This window comes from Ambystoma mexicanum, chromosome 2p, assembly GCF_040938575.1.
Source record: "Ambystoma mexicanum isolate Mex_15411 chromosome 2p, UKY_AmexF1_1, whole genome shotgun sequence".
NCBI lineage: Eukaryota > Metazoa > Chordata > Amphibia > Caudata > Ambystomatidae > Ambystoma > Ambystoma mexicanum.
Window position 1 is genome coordinate 334879193 of NC_090923.1, and position 15416 is coordinate 334894608.

Consider the following 15416-nt stretch of genomic DNA (forward strand, 5'->3'; position numbering starts at 1 on the left):
GCCCCTCCAATGTTATTTTTTTATAATGTATCAAGTTCATTGATTTTACATACTTTATTCAGAGTGATTAGGTTCTGAAGCACGTTATTTACAAATGTGCAAAGAGTCACGACGTGCATTATGTTTGATAATTGAAGCCGACACTGCAGGGTCGGCTAACGTACCTGTGTGTAAGTCACAAGACTGATCCACAACCCAGCCGCCGAATATCTCTTCGGCTGGGTTTGATGTGTTAAGACCTTCGCGGTCTCTAACAGGTGACTCCGATTCGTGAGAAGGGGTTGAAGGCGGGCCGTCGATAGGCGAGCTAGCTCTCAATGGAAGTAAGGTACCGGATCCAGCATCGATCGATCGGCACTCGACTGGGTCAGACTTACACGTTTTACACACCGGCTCCTACCGTCCGATGGAACACACAGCTGAGTCTTCCAAGGCTCCTATCACCCGCTCCGACCCGATACACGCCACGGACTGCAAACACTCTCCTCCACCAGGCGCAGAATCACCACCGCCATGGCACACCAAAGGTAACATTATGTGGCTTTCTATACAAATCGGTGTGGTACCAATGTTTAGTACTTCCCGTGCCTCGTATGTTTCCAATGCTTCGTGTACCGAGTTGCGTTGCGCTGCTGAGTCTCTTAAATATGTGTTTTGCATTATGTCTTGCTGCACACGTGTGTTGGATATTGAGTCTTCGGAAAATACGTCATCTACAAGCTTAGTATGTGGTCCTGGTGCGGTAGCGGTGACAGACATTTGAGTTTGTGGAAGCGTCTCAATGTCTTCGCTTGTAGATGCGCAAGAGTACTATTTAATTACTTTTGTCTGCCGGCTCCGTTGAGGCACTGTTCTCCGATTTGGATCTACAGAGTTCTCACGTTTTTCCTGAGCACGTGTTTTCGGTGAAGACATTGTAGTCACAGGCAACGCGCTTAATTGAGGGCTGTTAGACATAGTTTCAGCGCCTCGCAACTCGCCAAACAGTAATGTCCACAGCCCTTTGCTCCTCAGGGCTTAGCGCCGCAAGGGCGGCAGAGGCGGCCTTTGGTACCAGGTGACCAAGTTAGATGTTAAAGGTACAGGCACACGCACCTCCAATTCTCCAATTTTCCTCCAGGTAGGGTCACTTGCCACAGCCAAATAGTAATGTCCACAAACCTTTGCTCCTCAGGGCTTAGCCAATCCTCGCTGGGACTTCTTCCGCGGCCTGGCTCTCGACGAGCGACCGAACTTCCGCCAACAGAGTTGCTGTCCCAATCTGGGGGAGGGGAGGAGGGAGGAGAGGAAGGGATCGGTAGGTGGTACCACGTGGATACTACAGAGAGGTTCCAAGGGTCCGCGATTTTCTGACTCCAAAACTGTGTGCGAAGGGCAAGCCTGCCCCCCACTGGAGACACATGGACCCAAAGGGACGCGTCATGCCTTCTTTCCCTCTGAGGCTGCTGCGGAGGAGGGGGACTGAAAAAAGCCCTTGATCCCCCCCTTGTGTTTGCGCCGGTGCTGACTAGGAGAACGGTCAGGCTGCCTGGACCTATGTTTTTGGAAGCCGCAGATTCCTCCCAACGCCAGCCCCCTGTCGGAGCGTTGATGACACTATGTGTATGCCTTGGGCGTGGACTTCGTAAGGATAAAGACTTCTCAGTTTGCTAACTGTTTTTCTTTTTATCTAGCTCCTCATCAGTGGTGGAATGAAAGAGGTCTCCCCCCACCCCCTCGAATGTCCGTGGCAATGCATATGGTCTTGCGCCACCATTTTAGCCTCTGCCAGTCGCGCCTTAAAGCGTGACTGGCTCTGTACCGTAAGATCTGGAAGGAAGTTGGCTATTTGACGCCAAAGTCTCTGGTTAACGACTGCCAGCATGGCATTCGCATTGGATTGATGAAGATGCAGTGAAGCTTTGTAATAAAGCTTCTTCCCATACGCCTCCAAGATCTTCTCCTCCTTGCCTAGCAGCGCCGAGGACGACTGAGTATTTGAGTAGAGTGACGTTGCAGTAATCACCGAAGAGTGCGGTTGAGGGTGGGCCGACAACAAGAGTGGATCCCGCTCCATTTGCCTATACTTGGCATCCAGGTGCAGATTTACAGGCTGGACCGAGTGGGGTTTGAGCCACCCCTTCTTGGACAAGGCAACAACCTCCTTCTGCATCAGGATCCCTGTTCTAGCCGCGGGGCGTAGAATGAGGACCTCTGCAAGCACCCCCGCCTCTGGTTGTTCGACTTCGGTTTGAGGAAGACCCAAGTACTCTGCCAGACCTGCAAGTTGTTCATGGAAAGCCTTGGCAGACGATGGTGTGTCGGGGTCTTCTTCGCCGTCTGTGTCCACCATGGCGTCCGGCAGGTCCGGAGCGGGTGGAGGAGCGCTGAGGGCCGAGGTGTGGAGACCGGAGACAGAAGCTGCAGCGGAGGCTGGTATGGAACCACCTGAACTGCGGGAGGCAGGGGAGCAGGAATCGAAGGAGCCGGTGTGGACAGCAGGGGCAGCACCAGGGTCTGCGGTGCTGGAGTGATAGCAGGAATGACTATGGGCGCAGGTGGAGGGGCCGGAGGGAGCAAGTCCCTGATCACATCCCTAAGAATGGCCCCCATCTGAGGCAATTTCATGAACATTAGGAACTTTTCAAAAAACCTATCCTCGTGTCAATCTGGAAAAGTGAATACCCTTCATTTGAATGACAGACTTAACTTGATGGCCGTAGGCCAGCCGTCTTATGCACCGAATTATAGAAATATAGACTGTTATGCTTGACCAACAAGCGGCCATTTTAAACGTAGCAAGAATCGCCATTTTGCTTGTTAACCATTGCTTTCTGTCTAAAACTGCTTTGCAGCTTGCAATTCTTGCGGATTCTGCTTACTCTGCTCAACTGTTAACATTGTTGTCTGAATATGAAAGGGCCAGGTCGCGGGACTGAGGAGTTCGTTGAAAACTCCTCATGAGTAGCCCAGAAAGGAATGCCCATGCTCCCTCTCTGTAGCCTTGAAGGAGAGCTGCAGGGCATTTAATCACTTCACAGCTGCCAGCCATTCTCGTACGATGGTAGAATATGTTAGAATAAAACAGCTAAAGGCTTGAATTATCCTCTTCCTACGGCCCGCCTTCGCAAAACCCTTTAGAGCGTGTCGGCTCCCAGGACACGAATAGTACTTCATAGATAGCAAAGCTTGGAATGTGGCTCTTCCCCCGTGTGCAGCTTGCTTCCAAGAACAGAACCACTGTGTTCTGTTCAACAACTAAAAGATGCCTCCGCACTTTCTAAATTGCACATTGTTACTAGAATAGACATCGAAAGTGTCATAATTGTCATACCCGTCGGAAATGTCCATTGTCATCCCGAGTTCAAAGAAACTTAATAAAGGAGGGTGTTAAACATGACATAGCTGATTGTATGATATGCATTTTGTATATAAGTAACTGATGTACGTAATTCGCTCTCTTGCGTCCCTCGAGGTCTAGGAAACTCACGTCGCAGGGGCGTGAGACCAGAATTGGCCAATTAGGACTATTTTTGCTTGCAATAAACCCTAGCATTGGGAATTTGAACCTCGTGTCTGGCGCATCTTTTCGTGTATGGTTATTGCCTTTTTTCCATATCGCGAGGGACCCCTAGGGGCCCCTTTCACTCGGAGGCTCGTGGGGTGGCAGGGGATATTGACGGGGTAGTGGGTGGCTGCTGGGGCCGATGTGTTCTCTGTCTAACTGTTAGCGTGGTAAACCTGCCCTGCGCTGATGGATAAGCTGTAGGTCACGTAATTGGTTGACACCAGTCTCACCTTGTAACTCGTTCTCCCACCTACTATGTTCCTCTGGGAGGTATCAGACGAGCGGCCATCTTGTCGAGCTGCATGCCACGTGCCAAAGTCGTGGTGCTTGGCTCACTGGGCCCAGCCTCCTCCAGGAATCTTGGCAATGGAGCAAGAGACCTACCCTACACCTCAGGCCGAGGCCTGGTTGGTGTGTCTTCCTCGCCAGTGTCGCCTGCAGTGCTGCGTGCAGGTGCCCCCTCGACCATGTTGCCGGTATAAGGGTGTAGCCCCTCAGGTGTACACCCGGTAAAAGAACCTTGTGGTCCCTCAGCACTGTCTACGGAAGGATCTACAGGCCGCTTCGCCCTGCAGCGGTAGCTGAATTAGCATTGTGTATTTGTGCTAGAGCGAGAACCTGAGAGGTTCCTCCCATCTGGATAGTTCCTTGGAAATGAGTCGCCCTTGAGGGGTGCACTGGAAAAGAGCGTCCCTCCCTTGGGCTTTGACTTATGTCTGACGAAGTCCTTCAAGTCCTCTGGAGGTGACTTCTGGAAGAGATCCCTCCACCTAGCTAGCCTGTTCTTCAGAGCACGCAATAAAAGTGCGTTGCACGCGGTACAACCTTCCCAGCTGTGGTTGGGGCTGAGGCAGCAGAGGCAAAGAGCATGGGGGTCGGATGTAGGGAAGAGCCCCTCGCAGGCTGGAAACCTGCTGAAGCCCACTGAAGTCGGCATGCACCGGGGAGGAGTGTGACACCAGAGGACCGAGTACCTGATTGATAAAAGAAGACAAAAAGACAGAAGTATCCGGGAAAAGCGCATGGTATTACATGGCCGAGCCAAACCCAGGAGTGCTGGTGAAAATCGGCCCATTCCCGTCAACGCGGAAAAGGGGACTGAGGAGTGGCGCTGGTGGGCTGAGTCAGGGGAGCGCATGCTCCCAGGGCAGCGCCCCTGCGCACCTCTACATTTAAAGGGGAAGGTGTTTTTTTCTGGTGAAAAAGGTTCTGTCTCCCGTCCCTAGCGAGGGATGCCCATGCAGTATGGAGGAAAGGAGACAGGATGTAAGAGTATCCCAAGTGTAAAAGTCTAGAGTGATACAGAAGTATCCCCACTGCACTTTAAGTTGCTGTGTGTAATGTTAAAAAGTTACCAAAAAGGTAAAAAGGTAAAAAGGCAAAAGGGAAACGGAATCCCAGTACTGATAGTCTGAAGGACTGATCAGTTTCCCCATAAAGGGCCAGGGGAGTGAGGCTGAAGGCTTCACTTCCCTGTAAAAGGGACAGTTTCAAAAACAAAATCAAAACGTTGGGGGCCGATGGGTCCATATAACTATGAGGGAAAGTTGCTAAAAGAGATATCTTTCCCAACAAGAGCCAAGGAGCAGAATTCCATCTTCAGATTAAACAGAACCCTAACATCTAGCAATTCCATACACTGTGAACCCAAGCATTATTTGAAAATGAAATACGCTGGATCAGCATTTTCAAGCATCAAAAGAAAACTCAAACTCCCGCTCAAGGGAATATGTACAATAGAGGAACAATTTTCAGGAAAGCAGTAAACACATTGTGGTTTATTATGCCGAGCTAGCTCACAAGCAATAGGCCTTTGTCAAAGAGATCACACATACAGGCGAGTAACTTTTCTGAAAATGTCGGGGGGAGACATGACATCGGAAGAAAAGATGCCCCAGCCGAATGAATGGGGACAAAATGGTGTGACATGAAAGTTGGGGGGGACAAACACCCCTGCCCTCCCCCCCATAATTACGCCCATGCACACATAGCTGACGACCACAGCACACTGGGTTTCAGTTACCCAACAAGCGACCTGCATGACTGCGACGTAAACTGATGCCATGAGGATTGCATCCCTTTTCCCCCAATGGCCCATACTAAAACCCTTCATACTCCTGCAAACATACCACATGCAGACCAATTATGCCACGCACACATGTCACTACAGTCATAACAGCCCTCTGACCAAACTGACACCAAACAGAACTCCACACCACCTCCAATAACTCACAAAATCTCAACACGGCCAACGCATCCTTACGCCTTCCCCATATGGATATAAACACATTTCACACCCATCAAAGCAGACAACCTAGAAAATCAACACAGTGGCAAGTGTTTCTGAACTGGAACCACCAACACCACAGCAAAAGCACTTTTGTGCTTTTGCTCTCCTCCCACTAACAAACCAACCCTGCCCCTCTCTTATTGTCAGCACTGTCAGGGCACCTGGAGACAAAGCAAATAGCAGGGGTACACACTATACATCCCACTGACAACATATATAAAGATGCAAAGCTGGACTCCATAGCCGCTCCCCTTATGTTGGAGGAAATACTCAAACATTGTAAAAAAAAAAAAAAGCCATGAATCCATTTCAATAAGCATTCTGCTTTTGTTGTAAAAACGAATCCATAATATACTCACATCATGCATACGTATGTTGCTCTCTGTCATATTTTCAGTAGATCTAACTCTGAAGTCAATATCGATAGGGTATGCCATGCATTGAGCATCAGTGGCCACATGTACTGGGCTTAGTGGTTCCTTGAAGGAAACATAATCAACTGGCACAGACTGCTCATGTTCCACTATATCCTGCGCATGAGTGGGGCCATAATCTTGACCACGCCTTACATCCTCGTTGGTTCCATCAGCTTGCAGTCCTAACGCTTGGTTTACAGATTGTGCCAATGATGCATCTAAATGTCCAGCACCAGCCAATGTTTCCAAAAGCAGTTTTAACAAGCCATGTGAATCGGGAACTGTAGGTGCAGATTCATCTTGTTGCCGGAGTTCAGAGTCTTGTCCTCCAAGTCCACTGATAAGTGGGCCAACTGAACGTGAGTCTGTCATTCTTTCACCTTTGAAAAGCATAAAATAGCACAAATTATATGGCAAGTCCAATAGGAAAAATGTGCCATAATGATTTAATTAGTACATAACAGATAATGAAGTACACAATGAGAAATAATGTTAGGCCACAAAAATAGATTGATAAAAGGACATGTTACTTACACGTGATGTAAATCCCTGCGTATTTGTGATTTGTTGTGACCACAGATACTAATGGAGATGGTACCCCTGAGAAACCATAGGTATCATCGGAACAATGATGACTCGAGGCACCAGTTTATCTTTAGAACTCTTCTCGCACAGCTTGCAATGTGAGCTACCAAGGTTGGTGTCAGTGTTTGAATTCCGGTAGCATCTTTAAATGGAACCCATATGTAAATCCAAAGCAGTGTCCAACAGCCAGACATTGACATATGTTGGCATGGTTATGCACACCCAGTAGAGGAAGGTTTACAGTTGCCAAAACAGATAATTGTTTGTGAAATGCGCCTGAATCAAAGCCTGATTCGACTCCTAATAGAAAGACCGGGAGGCGGCCCGCAAAATACGAATAAGGCAGCCTTGCAGTAATTAGGTGCCTGCAAGAAGTTTGAATGCATACAACCCTGTGGTGGGACATGCTACAGTCCCAAACGGTTAAACCAATTACTTATTCAACTAGGGGAAATGTGACCATGTTGCTAAAGAAGCGACTTGCAACCCACGACCCTGATAAAGGAAACAGGGATGTGATGAAACCCGGCGGCAACTGAATGCTGACAAACCATAGATCAGCGAGAGGCATGTGGTGAACCAGAAGAATGGCTCGGACTACATGGGGGCAAATTTAAATGGTCTTTATTTAAATAAAAAGACCAAAACGCCTAAGTATCCCAATCACTATAAGGGATGTTCCCTACCTAATAAAACTAAAGCTAAGAGTGGATGTCAAGTCCAACAAAAAGTCTTTTGTCTGAATCCTAACCAACTAACTGGCCATACCACTTTAAAAAACACCCAACCATTGGCCACCAGGGGGCGCACGGATGAACTCATCCTCTGTTTGAGCTCCGCAACCGATGGCCCCAAAAGTGGACTGAGCACACACGAGAAGGCCCCACACCTGGGAATACTTCGATGAATCATGCATGCGAACATAGCCCGCTGAACGTGGGCGAAAACCTGGAAGAAATTGAAGCAGAATTTGCCTAGAAATCGCGACTTGCAAAAGTGGCGCTCAGTGATCCCGGCCCGACTTTCAACGTTGGAAGTGAAAGCGGCCTGGCAACGGAGTGTGCGAAGAGGGAATGCGATGGAAGCTTTGTGGCAGGGGATCTTGCGTACGCACCCGCAGCACCCGGGGGAGGTCTGAAGCGGTGGCGGCCCCCCGGAGACACTTCGCCCAAGGACATTAACACAAGGGGCCTCCTCTGTGCCCCGGCGGGTGCGGTAAGGTTGTGGCGGATTTATTCGGAAAGTAGAGCCCGGGGAAGAACACTGAAGGTGAGCCGTTTGCTGTCCCCCCCTTCTCCCACGGCGCCACGCTGTAAGTTGGTTCTCCCACCGCGGTCATCTCTGGTGGCGTACAGCGCAAACGTTTGATGCAGAGAAGGAAGGCGCTGCGACCCCACTTGTCTACAGAATTGAAACGGCGAAAACCTGATGATCGTGGTAAATCATTTCTACTAATTAATTACTGCTTTCGGAGGGCGATCCAGGCTTGTGTAAAGCGAGGCAACTCGGTGGGGAGGGGTGGATATCTTAAGAAATCAGAGCCCCAGGGGACCCTGGCCTGATGGACTTGGATTCCCACGTATAAAGCACTGCGCTGATCACGCTACGACCCCGCTGCGCCTCAGTGACTCTGATACTGGTATTCAAGTAATGCGTAGAGGGGTGTAGGTGAACGAGTGCACAAATATCTTACGAGGCCTCCTGCCCTCTACCGCGGCACTTCAGAGGGGCGTGACCTGGCGCCCCGTCTGTGGTAGACCCTGCCGGGACACGTGTGCGCTGTAGGATTTTCTACTGAAAGAAAGCACGTATGCGACCCCGGACACCCTACACCATACACGGATCTGTGCACACCACAAAAGCCAGTGTGCCTTCAACCTTCTCTCCCTCTCGCCCCCTACCTTATCTTTGAAAGGAGTCACCGTCAGATTACACAGACCCACCGACCCTTAAGGAATATTAGCATAGCACGGACTGTGCTCCCCCCCTGGAACCTCACACGCTCGAAGCAAACGTACTAGGTTGAAGCGGTGCCTGGCACACAACTCTTAAGAGTCCAGCTTATGTTGGTTCACTGTGGGATAAAATAGCCCCATTTAACCAGTGACTGACGTTTGGGCTCGGCCCGAGCCAGGCCATATTCCTAGAACCATTCTGGAGACCTCCAAACTGATTATTGCATCCACAATGAAGGTCTGTTAACCCTGAATACATCAAAATAACCTAGGCGGTGTAAAGGGGGCATGAGAAAGAAACCAGTTTTAAAACCCACAAGCAGCTAGTGCCACCATGCTTCATTTTGACAGATTAAAATACTTAGTCCGGGACCGTGTATGCGTGAGCCGCGCATGCAGAGCGAAATGCACCGGCTCCCGGTGGCCGCAACAATTATCCTAATTATATTCCCTTTCTGAGAGACTATTTTGCCTCAACGGCTCCACAAGCAGAGGCGGACCCACTGGGGCAGCCGGCGCTGCATTTGGGAGAAGACTCAGACCCAGGGTCACCAGATCCCGCCTGGAGACCGCCCGCGGGAAACCTACTGCCATTGCTGCAAAGGCGGGAACGGCCGCCCGCCCCCTCCACCTCTGAGACATTGAGAGCGCTGAGGATCCCTGGGAGAGAAGACGAGCCAGAAACGTGCTGGTGGGTCGGATGTCGAGACCCAACAATATTTTACCAGCGCCGACGGACTGCTACCCGGTCCCGGCGGCCGTACAGATGGCGGAACATCCCCTGCTGATGAAAGCCATTTAAAAATCACGCTTCTTTCACGGAGGCCAAAGCCTGATGCTGCCGCGACCCCTGCTACGCAACTGAGATGCGGCAAACCCCCCTGTCTGAAGCCACGGAGCACCAAAAAGGGAACACTCCGCCGCATCCTGAGAACTGACCCACGCGTGTGCTCGAGGCCCGGGCCCGTGCGGTCCGCACTGCCAACCTCCCCCCTTGCAGTCTCCCCCCCCACCGCCAGCAAGACTGCAGCGCCCTGGGTCGAGACGCGGCACGACAAAAGGATCTGAGTGCCGCACTCCCCTGTTGGTGAAAGACACAACAGCAATGGATCCGACAACAGCAAGGTACGTGGAAGGGAGCTCCATACATAAGCGGACCAGCAACAAGGTCCACGAAACCCGTCGGGCGCACCTGCCCCCCCTCCCCCTTGAAAAGAACTGAGGGGTGAAGGGATAAGCACTGGACAGCGCCACACTTGTGGGAGAAGCAATTGCATCACCCTACACCAGCGGGGGAGACCCCCCCCACAGAGACTACATACATTCAGGGTGCGGCAAGGGCGCAGTGACTGGGCACCCCTCCTCCCAACCAACATAAGCACCCTGCGTCCACCGCGGACCCCTAGACTTCCCCTCCCTCGCTGTGTCGCCAGCTAGAGGCTGTGAGGACTAGCTGTGGAGCAACACCTGCGGGGCAACATCACTAAAGAGACGAATACCCCCAATACACAAAGCACCGTCCCAACGAGACAGGCAGTCTCGGAGGAAGGATCCACACCCAAGAGGAGCACGCTCTATAGCCTTGGCTACCGCCTATGTGCAGACACAACTGTGGACACCCCTTATTGGCTGGCGGCACGGAAGATAGAACCACGCAAGGCCCCCCCCACCTCCAACACCAACCCTCCCCGGGACGGCAACGCGAAATACCCAGACCAGACACCATACCAGGTGCACTGACAGCGATATGGGAAAAGAAAAGGTCAAAAGACAAACCCTCCAAAGTAGAATGGACCTTTACACTGTAGGGGCCCCTCCCCGCCGGGAGAATCAGACCCCAGAAGAGGAAGGTGCCAGAGAGGAGTCCCACGACCCTCCTATCTCTCTGACTGACCTCATGAAAGCGATTGGGGACTCGAGAACATCTCTGGAACTCAAAATTGGAGGCCTATCCACAGAGGTGTCCCTCATTCGCCAAGATCTACGCAACCTGTTGGCTAGAGTGGGTGAAGCAGAACAGAGAGTATCAGAAACAGAAGACACGGTCCGCCGACTGGAACAGCAACTAGCCGTAATCACTCAAAAAGTTACCCAGCTTGAATACCGAGCTGAGGACAGTGAAGGGAGGGCGTGACGCAACAATCTCAGGTTTCTAGGGATTCCGGAGAAAGAAGGCGGCCCCAGTGCCAAACTTTTCCTGGAAGACAGGCGGGCTCATGTCTTCGCTCCAAAAAAAAAGTTCTTTTCCATAGAAAGAGCACATAGGGTGCCCACTGAACGACCTACTCCTGGAGCCCCGCCTAGAACGCTAATTGCACGCCTGCTGAATTATCGAGACCGCAACGCTATCCTTCAAATGGCACGGGCCTCCGGCCCAATCACATACAATGGTTAGAGTTGGGTTTTACCCAGATTATACCAAGGAAGTCCAAAAGGCCTGCCAGTTGTTCGACTCAGTCAAAAAGAAACTCCAGTCGTCATCAATTAAGTACGCTCTGTTTTTTCCGGCGAGGCTTAAAGTCCATTATGAGGGCACCACTCACCTGTTCTACAACCCCAAAGATGCATGGAATTGGCTCGAAACACAAGTCCTCAATGGTCCTAGAGCGCGACGCACACCCCCTGACTCGTCTGTACAGAAACCCAGGCGGCCCTCGCCCCCTTTATCTCCGGCGGGCTCGGAAGCAGAAACCACACAGCATCTGGCCAACAGCACCACAGAGAATGGATGAGGCCTCTGCACCACGGGGCCCCGACCTACAGCGTAACACCATGGGAACTTTAATTTAGCGGCAGCCGCTCATCATGCAGTGTAAGTACTACTCCAGTCTGGGTCATCCCGAAGAAGTTTTCTAGTTGAAAGTTTAATGTTTGGGCGACAGGTGCTCCCAGTTGGGGGTGTGGAGGGGGGAGTACAGGGTGGGGGGAGTTCTATGGGTGTAGGCATCCGGAATCACAGGATGAGAAGTCAAGACACCTACTCACACCGGCACAGGAATCAAACTGCCCACTGGCGGGGCCAATGATACCCTCACTATCCAGCTACCAGTCATAAAATCACACGGCAACCTCTGGACGTCTCCCTCCTGTGAATACTCCTGGATACTCCGAAAACACACTAAACCACCATTAATCCTCCCTGATGCCCCACTACGAGACCCACGCAGATAGAGCAAACACCAACAAGCTCTCCTTATTGTCCTGGAATGTCAATGGCCTCGGCTCCAGTGTGAAACAAAGATTAGTGCTCCAGTATCTCGATCGATACTCACCAGACATAGTTCTCCTTACCAAAACACATCTGATTGGCACTGAAAACAGCTTCTTTAGAAGATCCAATTACCCGCACACCTACCAAGCTGGATTCACAAAAGGCGCCAGGGGCACAATGATACTCGTCCATAAACGAGTCCCCCTGCAGGTCAGGAAAATATGGACCGACCCTTGCGGCCGGTATGTGATACTGCTCGCGGACATCTGGGGGTGAGAAATGGGGTCTTGCCGTGGTCTACGACCTCCCACGCTCACGAAGGAACTACTGGTTGAACTGCAGAACTTACTCTTGGAGGAGGAAGCCAACCTGCGGGTCATAGAAGGGGACTTTAACGAAGTTATGGATGTCACAGTCGACAGATCCCATAGGAGGGCTGGAAGCTGACTCGCCCAGACATCGCTTTTCGCGTTCACCGAGGCCGTGGGGCTAACGGACACTTGGCAATCACTGCACAACGACGAGGCCGGCTTCTCCTTTTTCTCCAGTGTGCACAAATCACTCAAGGATTGATTATGCCTTCATCCCCCGTAACACAACCCATAGGCTTCTATCAGCTGAATTCCTAGCAAGAGGCATCTCGGACCACTCGCCACTCCTTATAACCATGAAAAATGCTTGCCAACACCCGGATAGTAACTGGCGCCTGAACACATACCACTTGAGGCTTCCCGAAATTGCGGAAGAACTCGAGAAAAAGACGACAGAATACTTCGAAATAAACTAAGGCTCAGTGGAATGTCCGATCTCGATATGGGAGGCATACAAAACCGTCCTCCGAGGGGAATCCATCTCTGTGGTATCTGCCCACCGGAAACGACACACTCAAAAGATCAGGGAGGCAGAAACGCAAGTACAAGAATGTGAACGACAACTCCTTGCACACAACAACCCTAACGCAAAGGAAGCCCTGGTTACAGCGCAGGAAGCCCTCAGCAACATAGCTCTGGATAATGCGCAAACGGCCCATTAGTTGGTCCGGAGCCAAATCTATGAAAAAGGAGACAAGGAAAATAAAACCCTGGCCTGGTTAGAGAAACAGGAACAAAGCAAAGAACATGTGCGAGCTATCAGATCTCCGGAGGGGACGCTGTTGACGGAAGACTCAGACATAGTGGAAACATTTGCCGCCTACTATAAGAAACTCTATACTCCACCAACCGAACACCCGACACTAGAGCCCTCTTGCTTTCTCGACCGGATTGAGATCCCGAAACTGTCACAGCAACAAACAGATCTCCTGGACACCGAAATCACTGAGAACGAAATCCAGGAGGCGCTCTCAACTCCAACCAGGGAAAACTCCGAGCCCCAATGGGTTCCCAACGGAGACCTGGAAATGCCTAGGCGGTACACTATCGGCTCACATGCACCGCATGTTCCTACGCAGTAAAGAGCAAGGCGTATTCCCCCCGGACCTCAGGAGGGCATGCATAGTAGTCATACATAAAACCGGAAAGCCCCTGGAAGAATGTGCCTGCTACCGCCCTATTTCATTGATCAACGGAGAAGCCAAGGTCCTCGCAAGGGCACTAGCTAACAGACTGCTCAAGGTGATTGAGACACTCGTTCACCCAGATCAATGTGGATTCATGCCCAATAAATCCACCTGCATGAACTTACGTAGAATTCAACTTGCCCTGAGTAGAGCCTCGGAAATATCGTCGCCACTGGCCCTCCTGGGGACTCCGTGGGGTGGGACGCCCTATGGGCAATCATGGCCCGAATTAACTTTGGGCAAAGTTCATCTCATGGGTTCAACTCCTGTATGCATCCCCAGAAGCCACTGTGAGGGTGAACGGCAAGTCCTCCAGACCATTCCCTCTGGGCCGAGGAACCAGGCAAGGGTGCCCCCTGTCTCCGCTCCTCTTCCTCCTCGCTATTGAGCCACTAGCACTTGCACTAGCAATTGAAATTGGTCCGGATTCGCCTGGCCAGGGGGTGGGGAGGATCGGCTCTCGCTGTACGCAGACGACCTCCTTATATATCTTAGTTACACCAATGATCTCATACCGGACTGTATCCCTTATCCTGAAGGAATACCAAACCTTTGCCGGCCTAAAGGTGAATGAGACCAAACCATTTACTTCCCGATCCAGGGAGACGAGCCTGCGATCCCAGGGACTTGCCCCTACCGTGTCTGTATCAGAGAGTTTAAATACCTGGGAATACGCATTGGCCAGACTCTAGATGGATTCCTTCAACTCAACCTACAACCTGTATTAGATTTAACAGAGCTGTCTCCCATTGGCAATCAATCCCCCTATCACTAATGAGCAGGGCAGCGCTGTTTAAAATAATGACACTCCCAAGACTCCTATACATTCTCCAAAATGCCTAGCTTCCCATCCCCCATGAAACCTTTGCACTCATCGATAGGAATCTCTGCACACTGCTATGGGGAGGGAAACAACCCAGAATCGCCCTCAATACACTCCAAAGTTCAGTATGGGAGGGAGGCATTGGTCTACCCTGTATACGCACATATTACCTGGTGTCACAGATAGGGGTGGTAAAGGATTGGTTACACGCAGACCCCACACTACACATCTGCATTGAAATAGAGACCATGCTCTCGGTGCCGCCACTACAGGTCTTGTATGCTGACGACAACCAATTCCCGACACTACCAAGAATGTCACGCCATATCTGTCACGCCTGGAGAGATGCACACAAACTGGTTGTCTGGAAGGCAAAACCAACACTATCCCAACCCATATGGCACAACGCATACCTCCCAGAAATAGTGAAAATGGGCTCTTTTGAACACTGGGGAACAAAAGGGATAACCACACTAGCACATGTGATCCAAGAGGGTCGCCTCCTAAGCTTTGATACCATGCAAGAATAATTTGGCTTGGCACCTATGTATCGGTTTCGACACGCACAACAAGCTCATGCCATACACACCCAGTTCCCAGACACAACCATACCCCTCTGCTCCCACATAGAGACCAACGGTCTCCCGCAACAAATCCTCTCCAAAGTCACCTCCACCCTCTACCAGGCCTTAACTCCTTTGGGGCTAAACAACTCGATAGGCTGAAAGAAAGGTGGGAAAGAGACCTGAGTGATCTGGAACCAGAGGACTGGATAGATGCTCTAATGTCCCCCCGAGAGATTGGGATAAAAGCCAAACTCAGACTGATACAAATCAGAATACTGCACCGCTCATACTACTCACGTACAGCCATGGCCAGATGGGGAGGGACCGAGGATAAGACAAGCATTAGATACAAGCGAGAGCCGGCCACCTTCTACCACATGATCTGGGACTGTCAAGTATTACAAGTCTTCTGGGGGGATTGCATTAATACAATTTCCACCATCCTAGAGACGCCAATTCCTAAAG

At 51.0% G+C, this 15416-nt stretch overlaps 1 protein-coding gene across 3 annotated transcripts in view; it reads right to left on the bottom strand.

Annotated features, from left to right (window-relative positions):
- TASOR (transcription activation suppressor) overlaps positions 1 to 15416 on the bottom strand; it is a 1979545-nt gene that overhangs the window by 868649 nt on the left and 1095480 nt on the right. For all 3 annotated transcript variants that reach the window (XM_069643664.1, XM_069643665.1, XM_069643666.1), the window contains exon 15: positions 6197 to 6633. In XM_069643664.1, the coding sequence (XP_069499765.1) occupies positions 6197 to 6633 (437 nt within the window). The remainder of the gene's footprint in view (positions 1 to 6196; positions 6634 to 15416) is intronic.